At 59.9% G+C, this 27,787-nt stretch overlaps 3 protein-coding genes across 3 annotated transcripts; all 3 read right to left on the reverse strand.

Annotated features, from left to right (window-relative positions):
• Positions 1-1,256: 1,256 nt before the first annotated feature.
• On the reverse strand, positions 1,257-5,531 carry LOC136304077 (Fc receptor-like protein 2). The gene is given in 9 exon segments (XM_066207747.1): positions 1,257-1,560; positions 1,775-1,796; positions 2,338-2,424; positions 2,505-2,807; positions 2,897-3,166; positions 4,041-4,307; positions 4,540-4,770; positions 4,853-4,873; positions 5,444-5,531. Coding segments are annotated over 9 exon segments (1,536 nt in total). The 5' UTR covers positions 5,475-5,531.
• Positions 5,532-10,955: 5,424 nt separating this feature from the next.
• LOC136304078 (Fc receptor-like protein 2) lies at positions 10,956-15,020 on the reverse strand. Its single transcript, XM_066207748.1, has 10 exons — positions 14,972-15,020; positions 14,325-14,345; positions 14,006-14,236; positions 13,452-13,706; positions 13,073-13,351; positions 12,335-12,604; positions 11,885-12,202; positions 11,728-11,815; positions 11,154-11,233; positions 10,956-11,065 (listed from the first exon to the last, which is right to left on the reverse strand). Exons 1-10 carry the CDS (start codon positions 15,018-15,020, stop codon positions 10,956-10,958), a joined length of 1,701 nt encoding a protein of 566 aa, XP_066063845.1.
• Positions 15,021-22,036: 7,016 nt separating this feature from the next.
• On the reverse strand, positions 22,037-26,558 carry LOC136304074 (Fc receptor-like protein 4). Its single transcript, XM_066207744.1, is given in 10 exon segments — positions 22,037-22,137; positions 22,225-22,304; positions 22,395-22,416; positions 22,813-22,899; positions 22,978-23,280; positions 24,614-24,892; positions 24,993-25,247; positions 25,545-25,836; positions 25,838-25,884; positions 26,510-26,558. Coding segments are annotated over 10 exon segments (1,515 nt in total).
• Positions 26,559-27,787: the final 1,229 nt, after the last annotated feature.

A 27,787-nucleotide genomic window follows, 5' to 3' on the forward strand; every position in this document is an offset into this window, starting at 1 on the left:
TTTGCTCAGCTCTACAATTTGAATACTCTCATCCCCCCATCCATGCCTTCCATGACTTAGAGGGATATTCTAGTATGTCACAGTCCATTCCCATGGCTTACAAAAGAATTTCAGCCTAAAATCAAGGCATCTTCTCGTTCTCTTGCCATCTAAGATTCAACTCCTCCATCACTGACTTTGGTGTCTTCATATTGTCTCTCTACATGGCTTCACTCTGTCCTTTTCTCCCACTTAAGACAGGATTAGTGCTTTGCAAGTTCTGTCTGTGCAAAGGAAGAGTTACCATTCTCCCATGTCTGCAGAGGCTGTGATGGTTCTCCTGGGCAGTGGCTGAAGGTGGCAAATTCAGGCCGTGCCAGGGCTGGGCCAGGATCTCAGGGGTTCTGGCTGCATTCAATTTTCAGCTGCAGGGCTGCTCTGCACGACTGCAGAGCAGTCCCTGGTCTTGGCCATGAGATCTCTCAAGCTGCTGGGGCCTCTCCCTCTGCAAGGGGTCTTGGTGATGGTGTCTGGAGCTGTTCATATTAAAGAATTCTTCCAAAGCCGCGCTGGGGGCTTCCCCGCCTTCCTCTGCCCGGCAGCGCTGGGGGCCCGGCCCAGCCCTGTGAGGCCTCCCGGGGCTGTGATGGGGGCGGCTTTAGTGGCAGGATGTCAGCAGCCGCTGGAGGCCCGATCCAGGCCGGGACGGGGGATTCTCTCCTCCCCTCCCCTGCCCGGGAGCCGCCGGGCCTGGCCCTGCCAAGGCTACAGCAGCGGCCGGGCCCAGCCAGGCCGCACCAGGCCCGGGGACCACACGGCGGAGCAGGACCGATCCCGCCGGCACCTGGTTACCTCTTCCCAGGTGGGAAGAAAAGAGAACGTTTCCCGGGATTCTTCTGATTTGAATCTGTGTGGCCACAGAGGCATACCTAGCTCATTAATTGGTTCCATAAGTCGTCAATATTCAAAGCTAATGACTGATTGGTTTTGCTACAGCTTTTCTTCAATCAATGCAAAACCAGCACAGGCATGTACTATAAGAAAATGAGTCAAGGGTCAAACTAAGCAAAAGAATTCCTGGAACATGTAGACTCGAAAGAATTTTTGAAATATGTATAATCTTCTTGAATATGTATTCAATCAATACAATGAAAAGGTACAAAAGTAGAATTGTAATAGACTGTGTGCCTTGGGCAGTTGCCCAGCACCCAGCACGCTGTTTCCTGTCCCTTTTATACTTTATTTATCCCTTATTAATATTTTGAAATATTAAGGAGTCAGCCTTGCTTCTCACACAGTTTAATCAAAATGCTGAAGTTTGGGTACAATAGAGGGAAAAGGGCCATGTGTCTGCCCAGCACTGGGTGAGGGAAGGACGAGCCCTGTGGGGTGCAGTGAAGAGGAAGAAGGGACCACTGAGAGGAATCGATGCCCCCTAGCGCTGCCAGTGTGCCCAGTGTCACAGCACACCCTCAAAGGTGTCATCGGGGTCCTGCTATCCATTCTGGGGTCCCAGCAGCTCCACTTTGGTCACTTGTGGATCCTGAGGTGGGGCAGGGCCAGCAGACACCCGTGGGGGCCCTGAGAGTGACACCGGTTGTGAGGACCATGTTGGGGGGTGACACCCGTGAGTGACATGACCCTGTCCCCCCCTGTACTCACCCCCGGCCTGCTTGGTGCCCATGGGGGTCCAGCACTGCCCCCTCCTCTGGGGGGTTCCTGTGGGGATAAGGGGCAGTCTGAGGGATGACTGGGGGAGGGGAAAGGGGAGTCCTGGCTGGAGACCCCCACTCACCTGTCCTGGGGCTTCCTGGCAGCTGCAAGGAAAGAGGGAGGGGACCCTGGGACCCCTGAACCTTCCTGGGGCCTGGGCAGCTCCAACCACCCACAGGACCCACAAATCCCCACTGGAGCCCCAATTCCCACCACACCCCTGATTCTGCCCTGGGAAACCCCTGAAGCCCCCAGAAATTCTGCGCCACTGCAGTGCCCCCAAGCCCCCTGGTGTCCCCGACCCTCTCAGCCCTGGAACCACAGGCCGGCAGAGAGAGGTACCCCCCACACATCCGAGCACTTCAGAAAGATCCCTCAACATCCCTGCATAGCCCTCCAAGAGCTCCCCAAACCCTCCAGGAGCTCCCAATGCCACCCCAGCGTTCCTCAAAGCCCACCCAGGGAGGCCCCTGGAGCCCAACCAAGGCCCTCCAAATTCCCCCCAAATCCCCCAGGACCCCATCCAAGGTCACTGTGGGCTCAGTTTCCCCCAGATCAGGGGCCCTGGGTGCTGCCCCGTCTCTGCCCCCACTCTGGGGGCTTCCCCTCACTCCAGGACCCCCATCCCCCCCCACTGTCACCCACCCCAACGGTGCCAGCAGTGGCAGCCCCCGATGACAGCCAGGAGCAGGACCAGGAACAGGAGGGTCCTGCCGACATTCACAGCCACTGCTGGGGACAGAGGGGGACACATCAGAGTCACCTTTAACCCTGGGGGTCCTGAACACCCCGGTGACCCCTCGTGACCCCACCTGTGACCCAGGGTGAGCCAGAGGTCACCTCCAGGGCCAGCTCAGGGCTGACAGCCCAGAACACGCGGTGCCCGTCCTGTCCCAGCTGGTTGGTGGCCACGCACTGGTAGGTGCCCGAATGTCTCACATCCACGTCCCCAAGCTCCAGGATGGGACCCTGGGCCACCTCCTGGCCATCGCGCAGCCAGGTGAAGGTGACAGGGGCTGAGCCCACCTGCGCCGAGCAGCACAGGGTCACGGGGTCACCTGCGTGCACCTGGTGTGACAGGGGACCGGGGGTGATGGTGGCATTGGCCACGGGCACTGCAGGGACAGAGATGGGGCTGGCACTTGGTGAGGTGGGATGGGGGTGCTGCAGTTGGGATCACCCCCAGTCCGAGGGTCTGGCTCACCCAGGACGGTGACATTCAGGGGGACACTCTCGGCCACACTGTCCCCATCGCTGACCCGGCACTGGTAGTGGCCGCTGTCATTGTCCCCAACGTGCTGCAGCTCCAGGTGGGGGCCAGTGCCCAGCGGTGCCCCCGAGCCCCTCCGGTGCCAGGTGAAGGACAGGGGACCTGTTCCCACAGCCACCGCACAGCTCAGCACCAGGCGGTCCCCCAGTGCCACCTGTCCCCCGGGGGGCTGCGGTGACAGGGACACCCCCGAGAGCGGGACCCCTGCGGGTGGGGGGGACACCAGGAGACAGTTAGTGACCCTTGGGGGGTGGGTGGAGAGGGGCACAGAGACCCCAGTGAGGAACAAGGGTTCAGAGCTGGAGCGGGGCTGGAAAGGATCCCGAAGGAACGATGGGGGGTTCAGGGTGGTGACACCTGGGGGGGGGGTTAAATCCAGAGTGGGTGTGGGGACCCAGGGAGGGGATAGTGGGACCTGGGGACTGTGGGGGAAGATCAGAGAAGGGCTGGGGCACCCAGGGGCAAATGAAAGGACCCAGTGACGGATGGGGGGACACGGAGGGGGAGCTGTGCAATGATGGCGGGACATGGAAAAAGTTTTCAAGAAACATTGGGGTACTCACGTAGGGCTGTGGGACGCAGTGAGGGACCAGGGAAAAGACAGGGGACCCGTGATGGGGATGGGGACTCTTGGCAGTAATGGGGGCCCCCAGACAGGGCAGGAGACCCAAAGAGGGTGTGGGGGCTCGCCGTGCCCATCCCCGCACTCACTGCGCACCGTGACGCGGAGCTGGGCACTGCTCTTCCGCACGGTCCCCCCCTCTGAGCGCACCTGGCAGCTGTAATTCCCCGAGTGGGAGACCCCCACGGCGGGAACCAGGAGCTGTGGGGACACCTGCGGGCCCCCCACCAACTGCCCGTCCCGGTAGAAGAAGTGCAGGAGGGTGGCTGGGGGCCGCAGGGGGCTGGGGGTGCTGAGGCAACTGAGAGTCAGGGGGGACCCCTCAGTGAGCTCGGGGGGACCCTCCAGCACCGGCACTGGGAACAGCTCGGGAAGGAGAGGGAAGGGGGATTTGTGACCTCGAGTCCCTTGGTAGGGGCTGTGGGGGTGTCAGGGCAGTGGCTGTGGGATGCTCACCATGCACTGTCACTGTCATAGGAGCTGACTCTTTCCATCCCCGGGATATCACGGAGTCCACCAAGCCCCTGCAGTGGTAGCGGCCGCTGTGGTGCAGCTGCAGGGGGGAAAGGGACAGCTCTTTCCTATCTCTATACAGCTGCAGTTCCTTCTGCTCATGGTAGAAGGACACCCATGTGAGTGAACTGTCCTGCCAACTCCGGCAGCGCAGTGTCATCATGTCCCCATTCAGCAGCACCCACGCCGGCACCTGCAGCACCAACAGATCTGGGGACAGGTGGGACACCGGGGGAACCCAATGTCACATCAGGTCACACCCAGTGCACCGAGGGTCTTCAATTCCACAAACAGGGTCCCCTTGCACTGGGATGCTCTGGGATGTCCCCAGAGCAGGGACAGGCTCTGGTCACACCAGGAGGTGACCCCATGGAGCAGAGCCCACCCAGAGCCCTCAGGGTCCCTGTGGCTGCCAGGCTGGGGACACCCAAACCCCCCTCACCATTTGAGACTTTCACAGGGGGGCTGTGCCCAGTGCCAGGTCTGTCACAGATGTAGGTGCCACTCTCGGTGACAGTGAAGTGGTCGCGTCTGTCCTGCCCCCAGCGCTGCCCGTCCTTGTAGCAGGTGGTGGCACCATCAGTCCCTGAGCCCTGGCAGGTCAGTGTCACTCGGTCCCACAGCACTGCCGGCATCCACGGGGGCTCCACCAGCAGCTGGGTGGTCTGGGCACCTGCAGGTGACAGGGGACACCAGCCTGCCAGGGCCAGTGCGAGCTGGCAACAGCGAGACATGGACTCCCCCCGAGAACTCACCAGTGAGGCGGAGGGTCTGGGCTGGAAGGGAAAAGGGACAGGGCTGGGAGGGAGTGGTACCACGGGGCCAGCAGCACCCAGCGCTTGGGTTGTGGCATTGTCCCCAAACTTTTCCCATGGGGACACTGGTTTGGCATGGACCTTTCAGGGACCAGGACACTGTGGCTATCACAATCTAAGGCAGGACATGAGGACATTGTAGACACCCCAAAAATGGGGACACCATGACCACCTCGTTCTGGCACAGGCCGCCCCCACCGGCCCCACAGCCTGTGTCCCCATGGCACATCTGCATGGCACTTGTCCCATTCTCCCTGTGCCTGCATCCCTGTGCCCCTGTCCCTGTCTCCACAGCTACACCAGCATCAGGACACCTCCCCGCACCCTTGCCCCCCCTTATTGACCCTCCAGTCCTGTATCCCCTCTTCTGTCCCCACAGCCACCCCACAACCCCGGTCACCTCATGCACTGGCTTTGCTGGCACTGGGGACCTCAGGGGACCTCGCTGCCCTCCTGTGCCCCCTCCCCACCAGTCTCGGCCTCACCAGGGCCCATACCCAGGGTGTCAGGCTCATTGCCTGGGACACTCACCCCACAGGAGCAGTGCAACTTTCCCGGCCATCCCCGTGTCCCCGGCCACCCAGGCTAGCTGTCACTCGCTGCCAGGGGTGGCTGTGCTCTTCAGCCAGGGTGGAAGGAAGCAAGGTCAGGTCTTATCATCATGTGTAGTTGGTACTTGTTGGGGGCAGGGTGGCCACAAGCTGGGGACAGGCTGTGGGCAGGGTAGGGACAAGTCTGGGTAGCATGAGGTGGGACATGGGGCTCTCAGGAGTGGGGGGATCAGGGGGTTTAGGGAGCCAGGGATGGGTGTCCAGGGGAATGGGGGGTCCAAGGGATGGGGTGCCTAGGAAATGGGGGCCTGACGAGGGGGAGTCACTGGGGATGGGGGTGCCATGGGAATGGGGCTCCCCGTTTCTGGGAACATTCAGGGATGGGAGTCCCTGGGGACTGTGGGCTCCAGGGATTCAGGTGATGGGTTGGGTGTGCCAGGGATGATGGCACCATTGGAAGGGCAGCTCCTGGGAGAATAAAGTTCCTGGGGGATGGAAGGGAGATGGATTGAGTGGGAGAGGGTCCCTTGGGAATGGGGGTCCTGGGCCACAGACCACCTGGGGAATAGCAGTCCTGGGAGCCCAGGCAGGGGAAACATAAGGAATGGGGGTTCCAGAGATGGGCAGTTGCTGGATAGGCAGGCCCGTGGGTCACAGCTCCTTCCCTTGGCGCCTTAGATTTTGGCATGACCTAGAGCCCAGCACCGCCCCATGAGGTACTCATGGCCTGGTGATCACCCCAAGCAGATTCCAAGGTGCTCCGGATCTGTGTCTCCCCACATCCAGGAGCTTTTTCCTCTCTTCATTACCATTTCCTTCCTTTTATCCCTCAATTTCACAGCCACCCAGTTTGTGCTGTGATGATCCTGGGGAGCACCTGAACAGGAAACTGTATGGGAGAACCCCAGGGTGGGGGAAGCAGGGGTGAGCGGTCTGCAGGGAGGATTGAAAGTCTGTGGAGGATGGGGATGTCCAGCTGTGCCCCCCCAACACTTTCACTTTCTCCCTCCTGCAGAAGAAGGAAGAGGCTGTTTGTGCTGAGTGTCATATGCGGGGAGGGGGGTGCGGGGGTTCTGTCCTGGGGGGGGCACACCCAGGAGGGCCCTGACATGGGGGGATCCTGTCCCTGGGGTGGACACATGCAGGCCAAGAAGGTCCTGTCTTGGGGGACAGCGGCTCTGGGAAGGTTCCAGACTCCTCCATCCTTGCTGGCCCCTGAAGGATCTGAGTTGGCAAGAGCAGGTTGGGAATGGAGCCCCAGGCAGGAAGGAGCTCCCCAACTCCTCCTCCTTGAAGCCCATGGCCATCCAAGAGTGAGGCCCAGCCATGGCCCAGCCCCAGTGCACAGGGATGGGCACTGCCCAGCCCTGCTCTGCCCAGCCCCAGGTGGCAGCCAGGACCTGAGGGTCCCCCCGCCCCCTTGGCTTTGATTCTGGCAGCTTTAGAGCTGCTGCAAAGGTGAGAATTCTGTGGCAGGAAAAGGCCTGGCTGTGGTTTGCTGAGCCCTGCAAGAAGCTCAAAAGCCAATGGGAGCCCAAGCAGTGGCTCTGCGAGGGCCTTTGATGGTTTTCAGAGCAGGGCTGGCCGGAAAACCCCTGCAGGGGCAGCTGTGTGGGCAGCAGTCTGGAAATGAAGCAAATGATCATTTTGTCCCTTTCAGCAAGGGATTGAGAGAGCCCCAGAAATTCTGCAAAAACAATAACAATCTGCTCAACAACCTGACCAGGACCCTCCTTCCTATCTGAAAGCTGCAGCTCAGTGGAATAGCCTGGAAAGAATATTCGGCGTTCTGACTGCGGCTACCAGACAAGGGAAAAGTGTGGAAATATGGAGCAGGGACTCTGCCTCGCAGCCATGGTGAGGCTGTGTGAAGTGACCCTGTGTCGTTTGCAGGTGTTCCCAAAGTGGCTGCATCCCTGCCCTCCTCGGGGAATAGACCGGGCTCTGCCCCGCCCCTGCCCCGCCCATTCCGAGTGCCCAAAGCTGTGGGGGCATTCACCTGGCAACGGCCAGTCCCGACATATCGCGACATTGGCTTCGGACACGCTGTCACTCTCGGTTCAGTCACCCAGTGACAGTCCTGGCACTCGCAGCGCGATGGCAGCCGGGCCCCTTCCCAGTGCTCTGGGACCACCGTGCCGGTCCCTCCTTTCCGCAGAGCCCAGCGCAGGGTCTCTGCTCCCCCGCCCTGCCGGGGTCTCCCCTCGGCCATTTCGGTTCCTCCACCCTCGGGGCTCCCCACGGGGTCCCGGTCCCTCCATCCCGGCCCCTCCCAGCCGCTGCCCCCCGACAGCCGCAGGGCGGGCACCGGCAGAGGCTCCCGAGCTCCTGCAGGAGGAGACGTTCCTCGGGCAGCGCCGCCTGAGCGGGGCCCGGCTCCCTCCCGCCGTCCTTGCCCGCAGCACTGGGGCTCCAGCAGCCCCGGGCTGATCCTTCGGGATGTGCCAACTGCTCCCGGAGCGCTGCCCTTTGTCGGGAACAAGCCCAGGAGTGCCCAAATCATCCCCAAGGCCTGGTCTGGGACCTGCTGGGAGGCTGTGCCCGAGCCCTGATGGGGTTTAGGACGCTGATGGGTGTCACTGCTCTGTCCCAAAATCTCGGGGCAGCACGAATGGCAAGCAGTGCCCCACCATGCCCCGGCCCCGTGGGCCTCACCTGAGCACCCTGAGCAATTCCTGGCACTCCTGCTCCACCTGCACGGCCAGGTGCTGTTCCCGTGGCCACCTGCTCCAGCCGCTCCCACCTCAGCCGCTGCTCCAGCTCGGCCTTGCTGGCCGGCCAGCCTGAAACACCAGCCACCTGGCACAGGCACTGAATCATCTCCAACACCCATAAAAATCACCAGAAAACCTTCCCAGAAGCCAAAATAGGTCCTTGTGGGCTGAGCTGGGGGCATCTGACCCCCAAAACATGTCCAATGCTCAAAATCCCAGGGAGAGGCAGCAGAGCCATGTGTTTGCGGATGGGGGTGGTTTAGGAGCACGGCTGAACTTTAGGAACCCCAGCCCTAATTCCAACACCTCGTTAAGGGCCTGCAGCACCCAGAGCAGAACCAGGGACATTGGCCCAACCAGCTCCAATTTCGCCCCATTTTGCCCTCTCAAGTCACTGCTTCCAGCCCAGGCTGTCCCTGTGCTCCAGCTGCAGCTGCAGAGCCCTCGGGGCTGTGGCTCTGCTCTCCTCCTCTTCCTCTCCTCGTCTCCCTGCGGCTGCTGTGTCAGGACCAGCAGTGGCCCAGGAAGAGCAGGAACTCCAAATGTGGGCTGGAGCCCCCTGAGGAGCCCTGGCAGGGGCAGCACTGAGCACCTGCTTTCCTCATGATTCCAGGAGAATTCAACGTTCCCAAAGCTGCTGTGCCACGGCTGAAGGAGGAAAAGGGGAAAAGGCTGCGGGTTTTCAGGAACTATGACGCAAAGTCGCAAGAGGTGCTGTTGTGAGCCGAGACTTGGCCGGGCAGTTGGTGCTGCCTTCCCTCCATTCAGGATCGGGAAGAGCGGTCGCGTGTGTTGCACAGGGCGTGTGCCTGGCCCCGGGGCGCTGCTAGGCTGCCGCTCGGCACTAGGATCCAACCTGCTGCCTTGGCCGCTCCAGCCCGCTGCCGGCGGTGGTGCCGGGACCGATTGGTGGCCGCGAGTATGCAAAAGGAGCGATTTCCCCTCCTCCCTCCCGGCCGAGGCCGCCATCGGCCCTGAGGGGTTCGAGCTGGCCCCGGGGCGCCCCCTGCAGGCCGGGGGTGCTCCCTGCAGCGCCCCCTGCAGGCCGGGGGTGCTCCCTGCAGCGCCCCCTGCAGGCCGGGAGTGCTCCCTGCAGCGCCCCCTGCAGGCCGGGGGTGCTCCCTGCAGCGCCCCCTGCTGGCCTGGCGTGCTCTCGGCAGCACCCCCTAGTGGACGTGCTCATAAATGCACCAAAGATGAAAAACCAGCCCTGAGCGGGTGGGAAAGTTCTGGTTTTGTGATGTTGTTTGTTCCGTTTTGTTGAGAAAGATGAGGCAGGGAAAGCCTGCAAATATGGTTTCCTGACAAGAAATACTGTAAATATAAAACCTGTGAGGGATATAGAAATGAAAGCTAGCTTTGAGATGTAGGCATGGCATGCAGGAAGACGGTGATTAGTTGGTGATGGGTTGGGTGATAACAGACAAAAAGGAGTTCCAGGGAGTAGCCCTACCAAGGTATAAGGGGAAAATTAGATAAGAAAGTAGCCTTTAGAGTTTAGAATAGATTAGTGTGGTAACATAGTAGTTCTCCTAGGCTGCATGCAAAGTTTGTAAGTTTTGTATCTCGCGCCGGTTGGTTAATGTAAAGTAGAATATTCATTAGAGAAGAAGATATAATGTATGGTGATGGGGTCCTCAGCCCTGCTTTTTGCCCTCTTTGGCCCTTTTGCCCTTTTCCCTTCTTACTCCTTGCTCTCACGCCTTTTGCTTTTACCTCATATCTCTCTCTCCTTGAGGCTTCCCTTCAGCCGAGGCTGGTGGCTGAAGGCAAACCCCCTTTTAACCCACGAGCCTTGCAATAAAACCTCATATTTCTGTAAGTGTCTCAGGTTTGCAGAGTTCCCTGTTTCCTGCCGTCCTCGGATGTCCCTACACCGTTTGTTCTTAAACTTTTCTCGTAAATAGCTGTTATACATTTTCCTGCAATTTTTCCTGGAAACCCTTTATTTTCTGAAATCGTACAAATTTTTCGGCATGGGTCTTCTTTCCATTCCAGGAAGGTTCCCGCTTTCCTTGGCAGACATTTCTTTTTTAAACCAAGACAGTTGACAGGTCCTGGGTTCCAGCATGGATGGGACAAACACTCCAAGAGAAGACACGGCCAGACACAGGGCCACCTCATGCTCTGCCTTTGCAGCCCTTGGGCCACCAAGGGCCCTCCCTCCAGGTGGGACTTGTGGTCACCCGGCCACTCAGGAGCTGGGTTTGACAGATGGGACCCTTTCTCACCCAAAGCAAGGCCTGACCCACCCCAGCCACACACTGGTGTTCCAAAATGTTTCCAGACATCAAACTTTTCCTGTCTGTGACAGCTCACCCTGTGCCATGGCCCGATCCTGACTGCCCTGGAAAAGGGGGAGACTCAGGAACACCCACAGGGCCTTTGTGACATCATCATGTGGAGAGCACAGCAGAGGAGGGGTTTGAGACAGGGCAGAAGAGAATCCAGAGCCTCCTGATGGCTGCTTTGGCCATCAGAGCAATGAAGGTCCAGGGCCCTGCCAGGTTCCTCTGGTGGAGAAAATGTGCTGGGGGAAGGGTCCAGAGTTTATTCCTTGTTGGGGACTTTCCTTGGAAATTCACCTTTGGATTCTGAATCTTGTTGCCGCTGTTGCTGCTGGTTTTGTTCTCTCATTGCTGTTTGCAGGAAACGGTTCTTCTCTCAGCCCTTTGGGATCTTGGCCTTTTGAGCCTCCACTGGCAGGGGGAGGGGCAGATTTTAGTGGCAGCACACACATAGGTGGGGACCCCTGTGTCCCCCACTGCCCCCTTAGTGTTACGGCACAGTCTCAAAGATGTCACTGGGCTCCTGTGGTTTTCCGTGGGGTCCTGGCAGCTCTGCGTAGGTCACCTGCGGTTCCTGGGGGACGGTGACATGGGGGGACCCTGCAGGAGAAACCAGTTGGGGGTACCAAGGTGGGGGGTGACACCAGTGGGTGAGGTGTCACTGTTCCCCCCACACCACTGTACTCACGCTGTGCCTGTTTGGTGTTCACGACATGGGTGTACAGAACCTCCCCCTCCTCTGGGGGGGCTGGAGGCTCCGGGGGGGCCCTGTGGGGATAAAGGGGATGTGTGGGAAGGGATGGAGAGTAGTGGAGTGGGTGTAAAAGAGGGGCTACAGTTGGAGACCCCCGCTCACCTTTTCTGGTGCTTCCTGGTGGCTGCAGAGGAAAGAGGGGAAAAATGACTATGGGGTCCCTGGGGCCCTGACCCCTCTCAGGATTCCTGAACCCCCACGGGACCCTCAGTTCCTCACAGGGCCCCCAAGAACTCCTGAAGCGCCCCAGAATTCATGAACCTCCCCAGTGTCCCCAACCAACTCGGTGGCAAGAACCCAAAGCCCGGAAGGGAGAAGGACTCCCCAAAACGAACACAGGACCTCTGAAAGAACCCCCAACATGCCTGCAGGACCCTCCAGCATTCCCCAAACCTTACAGGATTCCCAGCCAAGGTTAGAATGGTAAAACTATGGATGCTGACTTATTGTTCCCTGAATCTGAGGGGCTTTCCACTGCTCCCTGGGACCCCCGTCTCCTCACTGTCACCCACCCAGGCGGTGCCACCGGTGCCAGGTCACAATTACAGCCACAAGCAGGACCAGGAGGAAAAGGGACCCACCAACCCCTGCGGCCACTGCAAGAAACAGAGAAGGAAAACATCGGGATCACCCATCACCCCAGGGGTCCTGCACTAACGGGTGACCCTGGGTGAACCCACCTGTGCCCTTGGGTCCCTGCAGTGTCACCTCCAGGGCCAGCTCAGGGCTGAGTGCCCGGAACACGCGGTGCCTGTCCTGTCCCAGCTGGTTGGTGGCCACACACTGGTAGGTGCCCGAATGTCCCACATCCACGTCCCCAAGCTCCAAGATGGGACCCTGGGCCACCTCCCGGCCGTTGTGCAGCCAGGTGAAGGTGACAGGGGCTGAGCCCACCTGCACTGAGCAGTGCAGGGTCACGGGGTCACCTGCGTGCACCTGGTGTGACAGGGGACCAGGGGTGATGGCGGCATTGGCCACGGGCACTGCGGAGAGAGAGGTGGGTCTGAGGATGGGGGGAGGTGCTGGAAGCCAGCAAGAGGGACAGGGACACGGGGATGAGAGTTTCCTGGATGATGAGGTGGTGAGGCCACCCCCAGCCCGAGGGTCCTGCTTACCAAGGATGGTGACATTTATAGGGACACTCTCGGCCACACTGTCCCCATCACTGACCCGGCAGTGATAGTGGCCGCTGTCATTGTCCCCAACATGGTGCAGCTCCAGGTGGGGGCTGGTGCCCAGTAGTGTCTCCGAGCCCCCTCGGTGCCAGGTGAAGGACAGAGGACCTGTCCCCGTGGCCACTGTGCAGTTCAGCACCAGGCGGTCCCCCAGTGCCACCTGTCCCCCGGGGGGCTGCGCCCACACTGACACCCCTGAGAGCGGGACCCCTGCAGGACAGGGGGGGAGAAACCAGGGGACAGTGAGGGACCCAGGGGAGTTGTCAAGGGTCACGGGAAACCCAGGGAGGAAGATGGGGCAGAGATTTGATGGGGGGCTTGGAAAGGAACCCCAAGGAATGATGGGGGGTTCAGGGAGCAGGCTGAGAGGGCACCAGAGGGAGGGTATGGTGGGACCTGAGGATAATGAGGGGAGATCAGAGAGGGGTGGGGTTGACCCAGGAACGGGTGAAGGGACCCAGTGAGGGCTGGGTGGACATGGAGGGAGACCCGAGCAGTGATGGGGGGACGTGGAAAAACTTGAGAGGAAAGATGGGGGTACCCAGGAAGGGTTGGAGGATTTGGCGAGGGACATGGGAAAGGATGGATGACGCCCAACAGGCATAAGCGGTCTGGGCAGTAATGGGGTGTGGCTGCAGTGAGGCTGTGCAGGCTCCCCGTGCCCGTCCCTGAACTCACTGTGCACCGTGACGCGGAGCCAGGCGCTGCTCTTCTGCACGATCCCCCCCTCAGAGTGCACCTGGCAGCTGTAATATCCCGAGTGGGAGAGCTTCACGGCGGGCATCAGGATCTGTGGGAACACCTGCGGGCCCCCCACCAACTGCCCGTCCCGGTAGAAGAGGTGCTGGATGGGCACTTGGGGCCACAGGGGACTGGGGGTGCTGAGGCAGCTGAGATTGAGGGGGGAGCCCTCAGTGAGCTCGGGGGGACCCTCCAGCACCGGCACCGTGAAGAGCTCTGGGAAGGAGAGGGGAGGGGAGGACTGTGACTCTGAGTCCACTGGGAAGGGGCTTTGGGGGTGTCAGGATATTGGAGATCCAGCCATGGGGGTGCTCACCGTGCACTCTCACTGTCACTGGAGGTGACAATGATGGCCATAAGCCCACTGAGACCTCGCAGTGGTAGTGGCCGCTGTGGTGCAGCTCCAGGGGGGACAGGAAAAGCTTGGCCCCCCTGAGGGCCCACCCCCGATCCTTCCCATCCTGGTAAAATCGCACCCTGCTGACCGACATGTCGTGCATGGCCCGGCAGCGCAGTGTCACCGTGTCCCCTTCCAGCAGTGTCAGGGCTGGCACCTGCAGCACCAACTGGTCTGTGGGACAGGAGGTTCCCATAAAACTGAGGGGCTCGAGATAGGTCCAAGGTGGGTGCCCACAGCACATGGGATATCTGGGTGGAGTCTCCATTATGCAAGAGGATCCCAGGGACACCAGGAGCAACCCCATGACACAAGTGTCACCACAGGGTTCCCATCCCATTGGGATGCACTGGGATGTCCCTGAGTGCAGGGGACAAGCTCTTGCCACCCAAGAGTTGTGAGGCCACTCATGGAGTGGAACTCACCCAGACCTATCACGGGGCCACTGTGACCATTTATGATCCCCTCCTCACCATTTAAGACTGCCACGGGGGGGCTGAGCCCACTGCCACGTCTCTGACACTTGTAGGTGCCACTCACGGTGACAGTGAAGCGGTCGTGTCTGTCCTGCCCCCAGCGTTGCCCGTCCTTGTACCAGGTGGTGGCACCGGCTGTCCCCGAGCCCTGGCAGGTCAGTGTCACCCGGTCCCACAGCACCGCTGGTATCCACGGGGGCTCCACCAGGAGCTGGGTGGTCTGGGTGTCTGTGAGTGACAGGGGACACCAGCCTGCCAGGGCCGCCACGGGGCTGGGGACAGCAGGGTGGGGACATGGCATCCCCTGAGGACTCACCTGAGAAACTGAAGATCTGGGCTGGAAGGGAGCAGGGACAGGGGCTGGGTGGGGTTGCCCGGCAGGGACAGAAGCACCTGGGGGGTGAGGTGTGCTGTCCGTCCCCAAACTTTCCCCAAGGGGAACACTGGTGTAGCACAGAGGTCTTCAGGACAGGGACACCTTGGTCACCCTGGGTTAAGGCAGGACATGGGGACGCTGTGGACACTCCGTGTTTGCACAGGTCACTTCCACCCAGCCTTACTGCACGTGTCCCCACAGCCACATCCCGATGTCCCTGTGCCCATGATCCCATTCCAATGGCACCTGTCCCCATAGCCCATCTGCATGGGACATGGCCCTAGTCCCTGTCCCTGCATCCCTGTTCCCATGTCCCCACTGCTGCCCCAGCCCCAAGGTTCCTTTTGCCACATCCTTGTCTCCATATCTCTATCCCCTTCTTCCTGTCCCCACATCCCAGTTCCCCTGTTCCTGTCCCCACAGCCACCCCAGGGCTCTGGTCACACTGGGGTCCATGCCCATGCACTGACTCTGCTGGCCTTGGGGACCTCAGGGCACCCCGCAGCCCCCCTGTGCCCCCTCCCCACCGGTCTCTGCCTCACCAGGGCCCATCCCCGGGGTGTCAGGCCCGTGCCCGGGGCACTCACCCCACAGGAGCAGCGCCACCTTCCCGGCCATCCCCGTGTCCCCAGGCATGTGGACTGGCTGTCACTCGCTGCTGTGGCCACCAGTCCCCTGGGTGGCGGCTCTTCGGATGAAAAGGAAGGAAGAAAGGTCACACCTCGTCCCCATGTGTAGGTGGGCCTTGGTTGGGGCAGGGCAGGTGAAAGGTAGAGACACAGTAGGGGACAGGCTGGGGACATTATGGGATAGTCTGGGGGCTCAGAGGGGGATGGTGTTCCCAGAACTGGGGGGGCTCACGGGTTGTGGGGAACCAAGGATGGGTGTCCAGGAGGATGGGGGTCCAGGAAAATTGGGGTCCCCATGTCTGGGGGCATTCAGGGATAGAGGTCCTTGTGAACATGATCCCTAGGGATTTTGGGTAATGGGATGTAGGTCCCAGAGTTGGGGGTTCAGGGGGAAAGAATACGGGACCCTGGGGAAGAGTGGTTTTGGAAGAAGAAGCAGCCCATGGGATGGGATCAAGGCCATGGTGTTCCTGGGCAATGGGAGTCCTGAGATGGGGGTCCCAGGGAGGAGAGACCAAGGCAATGGGGGTCCCATGGTCGGGTTTCCAGAGGAATGGGGGTCCCAGGGATGGGCAGTGAGTGGCTGGGTGGGCACGGGGGTCACAGCTCCTTCCCTGGGTGCCTCAGATTTTGGGGTGACTCAGAGCCCAGCACAGCCCCCACAGTGTGCTCATGGCCAGGGGGCACCCCAGGGTGGAGGCTCTGGGTCTGTGCCCCACACACCCCTGGGCTTTTCCCATCCCCCCGTTTCCTGGGTCAGCCATCCCAGGGAACACCTGAGCAGGTAACGGTGGGGGGATCCCAGGAAGGGGCCAAGGGGAGTGGGGGGTGCAGGCAGTGGTTGGGGGCTGTGGGGGATGAAAGATTTTCACTTTCTCTTCCTGCAGGAGAAGGAAGAGGCTGAGCTGAGGACATGGGTTCTGTTTTGGGGGACCACATCCAGAGGGGTCCTGCCCTGAGGGAAAAGGGCTCCTCTGCTGTGGTCACGTGTGGGTCTTGTCCCAGGGTTTTGGACCGAGGGGTCCTCGTTCTGGGGGTGCCACGTCCCTGGGGATTCCTGTCCCAGAGGTGGCACATCCTGGGGGGGCCCTGAGCATTCTCTCTGTCCCCAGTGGGGCTCTGTGACCTTTGGGCTGCCCAAACTTAAAGGGGGCAGTTGATACAACCCTGCCCCGATGAAGGTAAATGCCAGCCTAAATTTGGTTGAATTCCCTTAGGCCCATTTGGCTGAGACAAAATTATACAACCGCGAAATAAAGGCAAAAATATTTTCCCAAAACACTTTTTTTTTTTCCCCATAAAAAAATAAACTCACCAAAAATCAAACTGACAATGTAGAAAATGGTCTGGTTGATAGAATCCTTTTAATCATTGCCCTGCCAACAAATGGCTCACAATAAAAACATAAACAAATCACAGAGAAATGAGACGTTTTGGTTCTCTTTAGGAGCCCATTGGTGCATCCCACAGCAGCGTTCACTTGTGATAACACAGAGTGTGGAATCTCCCTGAGTGTCCAACAGGTCCATGGGATTGTTCCCTGCCTGCTGGGAAGCAACCCAGCCCATAGGGAAGGCTTTGGTTTGCCCATATTTCGGAACTCTTCAAGTTTTTCTTCCTTCCCACCTTGAAACTTGGTTTACTTCCCATGGCTTCTCCTGACAAAAAGGGGAGAAACTCTCTGCATCCTTGAACAGCGCACAGGAATCCGTGGAAATGGCCGTGTGTCCCTCAGGGTCTGCTTTCCTGGTAAATGCCCTCCAGCCTGCCCTGAATTCCCCTGTCTGGGCACTCCCTGCTCCTGCTGGGACACCCCTGTTCCCCAGATCCGTGCGTGGAGCCCCTGCTCAATATTTCCACTTTTCCTTCTCTTCTGGTGTCCACATCCTGAACCCAAATATTCCTTCTGGAAGGTTCCAAAGGGCCGCAGGTTTTGTTCAAGAGAGAGGGGCCCGATCAGGTTGTTGAGCAGAAGGGTGTGGGACTTGCAGAACTTGTTGGGCTCTTTCAGCCCCTCGCTTTTGTCAGGGACAAAATGATCATTTGCTTCATTTCCGGACTGCTGTCCACACAGCTGCCCCTGCAGGGGGGTTTCCGGCCAGCCCTGCTCTGAAAACCATCAAAGGCCCTCGCAGAGCCACTGCTTGGGCTCCCATTGGCTTTTGAGCTTCTTGCAGGGCTCAGCAAACCACAGCCAGGCCTTTTCCTGCCACAGAATTCTCACCTTTGCAGCAGCTCTAAAGCTGCCAGAATCAAAGCCAAGGGGGCGGGGGGGACCCTCAGGTCGTGGCTGCCACCTGGGGCTGGGCAGAGCAGGGCTGGGCAGTGCCCATCCCTGTGCACTGGGGCTGGGCCATGGCTGGGCCCCACGCTTGGATGGCCGCGGGCTTCAAGGAGGAGGAGTTGGGGAGCTCCTTCCTGCCTGGGGCTCCATTCCCAACCTGCTCTTGCCAGCTCAGATCCTGCAGGGCACAAGTGAGTATGGAGAAGTCTGGAGCAGGAGTTCTCCCAAGTGGCAAGAAACCCAAAGTGTCCCAGTCCCCCAGGACAGAAACCCCATGTGGGATATAGTGAGGATCTGGAGAGGGTAGGGGAGCCCCCAACAGCTTCAGCCACTACAGCTTGGGGGCATCTCAGCCCCACGTCTGCAATCTGGAGCCAAATCAGCCATTTTTCCAAAGGGAAAAAGCTGCAGTTTTCCACCACAGTGCTGGGGCAGAGGGGGCAGGATGGTCACTGGGTGCTGTGGACAGAGGGGAGACGTCTGGGAGTGTCACGAGTGTTTCAGCTGACGGGTCTTGTCTGTCCCCTGGTTCCCAGCTCTGAGACCCTCCAAGGGATGGGGGATTGGGATGGATCTGGGGGGTCGTGGGTGTGTCTGTGCCCTCCCCAGCTGACACCTACCTCCTGTAATCCCCACTGTAAATCCTGGGGGGCTTCTCACCCGCATCAGGGTCTTGGGGGGCTGTGGAAAGCCAGACCAGGGACTGAGCTGTGCAATTGCCTCTGTCTCCACAGCAGCTCTGCCAAAGCCCAGCAATGCCCTTTGGGATCCCTGAAATCCTCTCTCTGGCATCTGCAGCCACTCGTGCTCCTCCTTCCTCCCTGTGCTCGCTGCCTGCGGGGTTGTTCCTCTCACAGCCTCGGTCGCCTCTCGGCTTCTGCACTTTCATCTCTGCCATCTCTTGGATATGCCCTTCCCATGTTTGGGCCATCTCAGCCCGTTCCCGCTGCCTAGTGCAGTCGAAGGGTCCAGGGAGGGAGGGAGGGAGGGAGGGAGGGAGGGAGGGAGGGAGGGAGGGAGGGAGGGAGGGAGGGAGGGAGGGAGGGAGGAAGGGAGGGAGGAAGGGAGGGAGGAAGGGAGGGAGGGAGGGAGGAAGGAAGGAAGGAAGGAAGGAAGGAAGGAAGGAAGGAAGGAAGGAAGGAAGGAAGGAAGGAAGGAAGGAAGGAAGGAAGGAAGGAAGGAAGGAAGGAAGGAAGGAAGGAAGGAAGGAAGGAAGGAAGGAAGGAAGGAAGGAAGGAAGGAAGGAAGGAAGGAAGGAAGGAAGGAAGGAAGGAAGGAAGGAAGGAAGGAAGGAAGGAAGGAAGGAAGGAAGGAAGGAAGGAAGGAAGGAAGGAAGGAAGGAAGGAAGGAAGGAAGGAAGGAAGGGGTTCTTCCTTCTGCAAGCTCAGGCAGGCATTGGCCGATCTCAGCACTGCCAGCAGCATCTTCTCAGCAGAGACATTCCCATGGGTGATTTTCTTGTTCTTCTGGGTGGGGGGAAGAGGGAGGTGGACCCCCAGTGTGGCTCCACACACTGGGCTGGGCTGGTGCCAGCCGGGAGGACCACCAGGAACATGTGGGAGCTGAGGGAGGTGGATACGTTGGGAGGTGTGGGGTGTCGATGCATGGGATCCATGGGACATGGGTGTGTGGGGGCTGTGGGACATGGAGATGTGGGAGATGTGGGATATGGATGCCTGAGAGTCAGTGGACATGGATACAGGACAGCTGGGTGGGGGGGATGGCTGTGAAAGCCCCTCCCCTGAAGGCCCTTGTGGTGGCTGCTGTCCATGACCTCGAGCACGCCCCTCATCCTGGTCCCGTCTGGTGCCTTTGTAGATCTGGGGGAAGGAGCTCTGGCCCAGGCTCCCCACGGGGGCTGAGGCTGGAATGCTGCTGGGGGGGTCCCTGTTCCCCTGTCGCACCGCATCCATGGCCTCAGACCCTTGTCCCTGTGCCAGGCTGTGGGGATTGATCTTGTGGATCATCACTGACGGTGCTGGGGGCAGGAGGGGACCCAGGGGGACAGGGGACACTGCTCTGCAGGAGCAGCATGCGGGGACTTCTCCGGGGGGAAGCTTTGAGAGGGGAGCAGGGCAGAGTGACCAATCGAGTAACCTCAAAGATTTCCTGTGACGTCACAGCCCGTTCCTTGATATAATAGACCATCTACGATGTCACACCACCCCCTGTGATGTCACAGTCTATGATTTCACAAAACCGCCATATGATGTCACCACGGCTGCACTGTGATGTCATACACTGCTGCCCTGTGACGTCACAAACCACTCTGTGTCTGATGTCACAATCTGCTTGGTGATGACACAGGCCGCTCTGTGATATTGAAACCTGTGTTGTCATGTCCCACCCTGCTCTCTGGTGTCAAATCCCACTCTGTGTTGGCACACATTTCCCTTCCATGATATCAGTCTGCCCCAGCAATCCTTGGCACCGATTCTCTCAGGACAGGGGATTTTAGGGAGCCCAAAGGGCATCACTGGCCTTTGGCAGAGCTGCCAAAGAGACAGAGGCAATTCCACAGCTCAAAATCTCTGCCCTGGGCTCTCCCAGGACCCTTCTGCTGTGGGGCTCCTCAGGGTGCAAGAACAACTTCTCTTGGGAAGGGCAGACATACCATGAGATTTTGGCTGGAGCGTGAGGGGCTGGGCTGGGCTGGGTTCCTCTCTCTCTCTTGTTCCTGGCACCGGAGGTGCGACAGTGCTGCTGTTGCTCTGGCGACAATTGGCTGCCACTGTCAACTTCCAACCTTCACTGTTTCTTCTACCATGAGTGAGGCTTTGTTCATAAGGGCAGCCCTTGAACTGGGACCTTTTCAACTCCCGATCTCACTGGAAAGGACCCTCCCCATATACTCAGGTGCCTCCGGGGAGAACCCGGCACCCAGAGCACCTCGACCTTCCCAGAGGGCGCATCTCCTGCCTGTTTGCGGGAGCCCGGCTGTGGCTGCCCAGCTCCACTGATTTCTGCCACTGCTTCAGGCTTTTTGCTACACTAACCTGACACCCCATGTCCCACCCGAGCCCTGCAGCTCCTGCTACAGCTTCAGAGTTTTTGATAAACTTCCTTTGAAACGCTGGTGTGTGCCTCCCCCCACCGTTCCAGCTGCCACTCCAAGGGTTCCATCTGCAGTCCATTTTGCCATCTGGAGCGGCACCGTTCCAGGCTGCCCCCCAGCCCCATCAGTGAGGGAAGGAAGCTTCTCTCTCTCTCCCGCCGGCTGAGTCTCCATTAACCATGGAGAGAGAGACAGCCGAGCTGTTGCCACAGCGCCCCCTGCAGCCGCGGGGGAATCATCGCACCCGCCCTGCCCGGCCGGGAGCCACCAGCGCCCCTGCCGGCTGTGCCCGGAACTGCACCGCAGGGGAAGCGCCCGCAGCCCAGAGAGGGCTGGGACTGGGTTTGTGCTTCTGCTTGTTTTTGCTGCCGGTGTTGTTTGTTTGCCTTGTTATATGTATTCTAGTAAAGAACTGTTATTCCTGTTCCCATATCTTTGCCTGGAAGCCCTGTAATTTAAAAGTTATAATATTTTGAAAGGGAAAGTGGTCATATTTTCCATTCCAAGTGTGGTTCCAGTCTTCCTTGGCAGACACCTTGAAAGCAGGATACCATGCCTTTGGTAGCAGAGGGCATGGTACAGTTTGCCTTGATCTGGAATGGCATCAAGAGCTCCTGGAACTGACTGGAAATTCAGCCCCACCCTGTGCCACGGACTCATTCTGAGTGCCCTAAAAAGTGGAAGGCTCTGGAACTACCACACAGGGCCTTTGTGAAGTCATTGTGTGGGGAACACAGCAGAGGTGGGGTTTTGGACAGAGGAGAAGAAAATCCATAGCCTCCTAAAGATCGCTTTGGCCATCAAGAGTAACGAAGATCCATGGCCATACCAGGTTTCTCTGGTGGAGGAAACGTGCTGGGGGAAGTGTTTGGGGTGTTTTCCTTTTAAGGGGCTTTCTCTGGAAATAGTTTTTTTGTGTTCCTTTGTATACTGAACCTTGTTGCTGTTGCTGTTGCTTTTGTTCTATCTGCTGTTTGCAGGAAAATGTTCTTCTCTCAGCTCTTTGGGACCCTTGCCTTTTGTGCCTCCACTGGCAGGGGGAGGAGCAGAAGCCCCTGGTTTTTAGGGACAGCCCAGAATTGGAGAATCCCATTCCTAAAGCCCGACAGAGCTGTACAAAGAAACACCATTTCTGCCAGTTGAACCAAAACGCTGCATTTTGGTGCCAATCCAGGGAAACAAGTCCTGTGTTCCTCTGGCACTGGGAGGAGCGATGAGAAGCCATGGGTTTGCTCAGAGTGCTGAGAGGGGGATTGCAGAGTCACCAGGAGAACAGGGGTAGGGGGAGACAGAATAGGAAACATCTGGATCTACTGGGAGCAATGGAGAGGCACTGGGAGGGGAACTAGGGAGCCCCTGTGGGTACTGGGAGCACTGTGGGGAGGGAATGGGGAAGTGTCTGTGGGTGCTGGGAGCACTTGGATGTGGAATGGGGAGCCAGTCATGGTAGTGGAAGGATGGTGAGGAAGCCCTTTGGGGTTCTGGGGGCATGGGGAGCTCTGGGTGCCCTGTACAGCCTCACACATGACCCCCACTTATGCCCACCTCCCTGTGAATGTTGGGCACCCATCGGAGCCAGGGGGGAGGGTGGGGGGGGAGGGGGGGAACACGCGCCCACAGGTGGAGTCCCCCATCGCATCTCAGTTCCCTCAGAGGCCCCCAGTGCCCACTGGAGCCCCGAGTGTCACAGCACATTCCCGTAGATGTCACTGAGTTCCCGCTGTCGCCCATGGGGTCCCCGCAGGTCCGCGTAGGTCACCTGGAGTGTGGTGGCACGGGGGGACACTGCGAGAGACACTGGCTGTAGGATCTGGGTGGGGGTGACACTCGTGGGTGACGTGTCCCTGTGTGTGTGTCCCACCCTGTACTCACCCCCCATCTGCTTGGTGCTCACGACGTGGGTGTACAGCACCTCCCCCACCTCTAGGGGGGCCGGGGGATCTGGGGGGGCCCTGCGGGGATAAAGGGGATGTGTGGGAAGGAATGGGAGGTCTTGGGGGTTGGGGTGAAAGGGGACAGTGTGGTTTGAGCCCCCCACTCACCTTTCCTGGTGCTTCCTGGCATCTGCAAAGGAAAGAGAGGAGGGATAACTGTGGGGTCCCCAAGGCCCCCTCAGGAATCCTGAAACCTCACTGGACCCTCAGATTTTCCCAGGACCCCTGAGCATCCCTGATGCCCCCCCTGATCCCCTGAACAACCTTAGTGCTCTGGACCCCATGAGTGCCCAGAAGCCAATCTTGGCAGGGAGGGAGACCCCCCAGATTCCCCCAGGATTACTGAGAGAACTCCCAACATCCCTGCAAGACCCTCCAACACCACCCCAAATACTTGAGGAACGTGAGCAAAGGTTCTGAGTGCTCAGCACTCCCCAAGTCAGCGGCTGTGGGTGCTGATATCACCTCCACATTCCAGGTGGCCTCCCACCTCCCCAGGTCCCCTGTTGCCCCCACTGTCACCCACCCCTGTTGTTCCACCGGTGCCAGCCCACAGCTACACCCACGAGCAGGACCAGGAACAGGAGAGACACGCCAACCCCTGCGGCCACTGCTGGGGACAGAAGGGACACGTCAGGGTCACCTGTCAGTCCAGGGGTCCTACAATCCCAATCACCCTGTGTTACCTCACCTCTGTTCCAGTGTCCATGTGGTGTCACCTTCAGGGCCAGCTCGGGGCTGAGTGCCCGGAACACACAGTACCCGTCCTGTGCCAGCTGGTTGGTGGCCACGCACTGGTAGGTGCCCGAATGTCCCACATCCACGTCCCCAAGCTCCAGGATGGGACCCTGGGCCACCTCCCGGCCATTGTGCAGCCAGGTGAAGTTGACAGGGGCTGATCCCACCTGCACTGGGCAGCGCAGGGTCACGGGGTCACCTGCGTGCACCTGGTGTGACAGGGGACCGGGGGTGATGGTGACATTGGCCACGGGCACTGCTGGGACACAGACAGGGCTGAGGTTAGGAGGAGGGGCTGGCACCTGGCATGGGGAAATGAGGGAGTCTATGGGGTGGCACCTGTAGACAGAGGGTCTCCTTCACCCAGGACAGTGACCCCATGGTGGTGGGGTCATCATGTGCTGTGGGATGAGGGCATGTGATGGGTGAGGGGTGAGGGATGAGGATGGGATGAGGGCTGCTGTGTCCCAGGGTGGTGATGGCTGTCACCTCGTGGGGGACAGGGAATGGCATGGGTAGGATGTGATGGGCCTGATGAGGCATATCAACAGGGGCATCACCCCAATCCCAAGGATCTCACTCCCCTGGGAGGGTCACGCTCAGTAAGGTGAATGTGACCTGATGGGGAGGGGGGCATGTGACAGCTGGCATTAGGGATCCGTGGCCTGGATGTCCTGGCAGTGGGGATACCTGGAGCCAGACGGTCCCAGTTCCCCTGGGCATTGACACCCAGTGGTGGGGGCTGTGACCTGGGGTGGGTTGGGGATGGTGTGGGGGGGTTGAGGAGGAATGGGAATGTGTGGAATTGGGGATGCTGTGGGTGGGATCACCCTCAGACCAAGGGTCCTGCTCGCCCAGGACAGTGGCGTTCAGTGTGGGGCTCTCAGCCACATTGTCCCCATCACTGGCCCAGCACTGCTGTGGCCGCTGTCCTTGTCCCCTACATGCCACATCTCAAGGTGGGTGCTTGTTCCCAGCAGTATGGCCAAGACCCCCAGTCCAAGGTGAAGGACAGGGCACCTGTCCCTATGGTCACCACAGAGCTCAGCACCAGGTGGTCCCCCAGTGTCACCTGTCCCCCAGGGGGCTGCACCCACAGGGACACCCCTGAGAGCGGGACCCCTGCAAGGGGAACACAGGAGGGACTGGGGACATGGGATGAGGAGTGGGGGACACCAGGGAGCAGTGAAGGACTCAGGGAGAGAAAGGGTTAGAGAGGGGTGGGGGGATCCCAGGGAGGAAGAACGGGGCCCAGAGATGGAGGAGGCTTTGAAGGGGTTGGAAGGGACCCCAGGGAAGGGTGGGAGATCCACTGCAGGGACATATGGAGAGTTGAAGGGAACCACGGGGAAGGTTTTGGGGATCCAGACAGGGATGGTGGGACCTGTGGATAATAGAGGGACCTCAGAGAGGGAGAGGTGCACCTAGGGAAGGGGTGAGCAGATGTGATGAGAGATGCAGGCACCAGGGAAGGTGCCAGGAGGAACCAGGGAGAGACCAGGGAAAGCAGGGCAACACACAGAGGGTTGAGCAAGGAGGGGAGACCTGGGAGGGCTGTGGGGGCTCCCCGTGCCCATCCCTGTACTCACTGCACACCGTGACGCGGAGCCAGGCGCTGCTCTTCCGCACAGTCCCCCCCTCGGACTGCACTTGGCAGCTGTAGTTCCCCGAGTGGGAGACCCCCACGGCAGGCACCAGGAGATGTGGGAACACCTGCGGGTCCCCCACCAACTGCCCGTCCCGGTAGAAGAGGTGCAGGAGGGTGGCTCGGGGCCGCAGGGGGCTGGGGGTGCTGAGGCAGCTGAGATTGAGGGGGGAGCCCTCGATGGGCTCGGGGGGACCCTCCAGCACCGGCACCGTGAAGAGCTCTGGGAAGGAGAGGGGATGGGAGGACTGTGACTCTGAGTCCACTGGGAAGGGGCCCTGGGGGTGTCAGGATATTGGAGATCCAGTCATGGCGTTGCTCACCGTGCACTGTCACTGTCACTGGTTCTAACAGTGACGGCCCAAAGTTCACCGAGCCCTTGCAGTGGTAGCGGCCGCTGTGGTGCAGCTCCAGGGGGGACAAGGACAGTTCGGTTCCCATGTGGGGCCCCTCCAGATCCTTCTCGTCCTGGTAAAATCGCACCCTGCTGACCGTTTTGTTCTGCATGGCCCGGCAGCGCAGTGTCACCGAGTCCCCTTCCAGCAGCGTCAGTGCTGGCACCTGCAGCACCAGCTGGTCTGTGGGATAGGAGGGTCCCATAAAACTGAGGGGCTCGAGACAGGTCCAGTGTGGGTGCCCATGGCACTGGGCACATCTGGGCGAAGTCTCCATTGTGTGGAAGGATCCCAGGGATGCAACGAGAAACCCCGTGGCACAGGTGTCGCCACAGAGAGTCCCATCCCACTGGGATGCGCTGGGATGTCCCTGAGTGCAGGAGACAGGCTCTTGCCACAAGAGGGGTGAGGCCACCGGTGGAGTGAAGCCCACCCAGACCTATCAGGGGGCACCGTGAGCATTTAAGATCCCCTCCTCACCATTTAAGACTCTCACGGGGGGACTGAGCCCACTGCCACGTCTCTGACACCTGTAGGTGCCACCCTCGGTGACAATGAAGCTGTCGTGTCTGTCCTGCTCCCAGCGTTGCCCGTCCTTGTACCAGGTGGTGGCACCGGTGGTCCCCGAGCCCTGGCAGGTCAGTGTCACCCGGTCCCACAGCACCGCTGGTATCCACGGGGGCTCCACCAGGAGCTGGGTGGTCTGGGCACCTGCAGGTGACAGGGGACACCAGCCTGCCAGGGCCAGTGTGGGGCTGGGGACACTGGGGTGGGGACATGGCATCCCCTGAGGACTCACCTGAGAAACTGAAGATCTGGGCTAGAAGGGAGAAGGGACAGGGGCTGGGTGGGGTGGTCCTGCAGGGACAGAAGCACCTGGGGGTGAGGTGTGTTGTCCATCCCCAAACTTTCCCCAAGGGGAACACTGGTGTAGCACAGAGGTCTTCAGGAAAGGGACACCTCGGTCACCCTGGGTTAAGGCAGGACATGGGGACACTGTGGACACCCCATGTTTGCACAGGTCACTTCCACCCAGCCCTATGGCACGTGTCCCCACTGCCACATCCCCATGTCCCTGTGCCCATGATCCCATTCCAATGGCACCTGTCCCCATAGCCCATCTGCATGGGACATGGCCCTAGTCCCTGTCCCTGTATCCCTGTTCCCATGTCCCCACTGCTGCCCCAGCCCCAAGGTTCCTTTTGCCACATCCTTGTCTCCATATCTCTATTCCCTTCTTCCTGTCCCCACATCTCTATCCCCCTGCTCCTGTCCCCACAGCCACCCCAGGACTCTGGTCACACTGGGGTCCATGCCCATGCACTGACTCTGCTGGCCTTGGGGACCTCAGGGCACCCCGCAGCCCCCCTGTGCCCCCTCCCCACCGGTCTCTGCCTCACCAGGGCCCATCCCCGGGGTGTCAGGCCCGTGCCCGGGGCACTCACCCCACAGGAGCAGCGCCACCTTCCCGGCCATCCCCGTGTCCCCAGCCATGTGGACTGGCTGTCACTCGCTGCTGTGGCCACCGGTCCCCTGGGTGGCGGCTCTTTGGATGAAGAGGAAGCAAACGAGGTCACGTCTTGTCCCCACGTGTAGGTGGCCCTTGGTGGGGGCAGGGTGAGGGAAAGGTGGAGACACAGTAGGGGACAGGCTGGGGACATTACGGGATAGTCTGGGGGCTCAGTGGGGGATGGTGTTCCCAGGAGTGGGGGGGCTCAGGGCTTGTGGGGATCCAAGGATGGGTGTCCAGGAGAATGGGAGTCCAAGGGAATTGCGGTCTCCATGCCTGAGGGGATTCAGGGATGGGGGTCGTGCAGGAAAATGTTGCCCCAGGGCTTTGGGGTCATGGGGTGTAGGTCCCAGGGTTGGGGCTCCAGGGGAGAAAAGGAGACCCTTGGGAAGGGGGGTTCTGGTGGAAGAAGTAGCCCATGGGATGAGATCAAGGCAGTGATGGTTCTGGGCAATGGGAGTCCTGGGATGGGGGTCCCAGGGAGGAGAGACCAAGGCAATGGAAGTCCCATGATCAGGTTTCCAGGGGATGGGGGTCACAGGGATGGGCAGTGAGTGGCTGGGTGGGCGTGGGGGTCACAGCTCCTTCCCTGGGTGCCTCACATTTTGGGGTGACTCAGAGCCCAGCACAGCCCCCACAGTGTGCTCATGGCCAGGGGGTCACCCCAGGGTGGAGGCTCTGGGTCTGTGCCCCACACACCCCTGGGCTTTTCCCATCCCCCGTTTCCTGACTCAGCCATCCCAGGGAACACCTGAGCAGGTAACGGTGGGGGGATCCCAGGAAGGGGTAAAGGGGGCTGGGGGGTGCAGGCAATGGCTGGGGGCTGTGGGGGATGAAAGATTTTCACTTTCTCTTTCCTGCAGAAGAAGGAAGAGCCTGAGGCGAGGACGTGGGTTCTGTTTTGGGGGACCACATCCAGAGGGGTCCTGCCCTGAGGGAAAAGGGCTCCTCTGCTGTGGTCACGCGTGGGTCTTGTCCCAGGGTTTTGGCCCGAGGGGTCCTCGTTCTGGGGGTGCCATGTCCTTGGGGATTCCTGTCCCAGAGGTGGCACATCATGGGGGGACCCTGAGCATTCTCCCTGTCCCCAGTGGGGCTCTGTGACCTCTGGACTGCTGAAACTTAAAGAGGGCAGTTGATACAACCTTGCCCTGATGAAGGTAAATGCCAGCCTAAATTTGGTTGAATTCCCTTAGGCCCATTTGGCTGAGACAAA

Source organism: Chamaea fasciata, unplaced genomic scaffold, assembly GCF_029207755.1.
Source record: "Chamaea fasciata isolate MVZ Bird 193981 ecotype frontalis unplaced genomic scaffold, bChaFas1.0.hap1 SCAF_47, whole genome shotgun sequence".
NCBI lineage: Eukaryota > Metazoa > Chordata > Aves > Passeriformes > Sylviidae > Chamaea > Chamaea fasciata.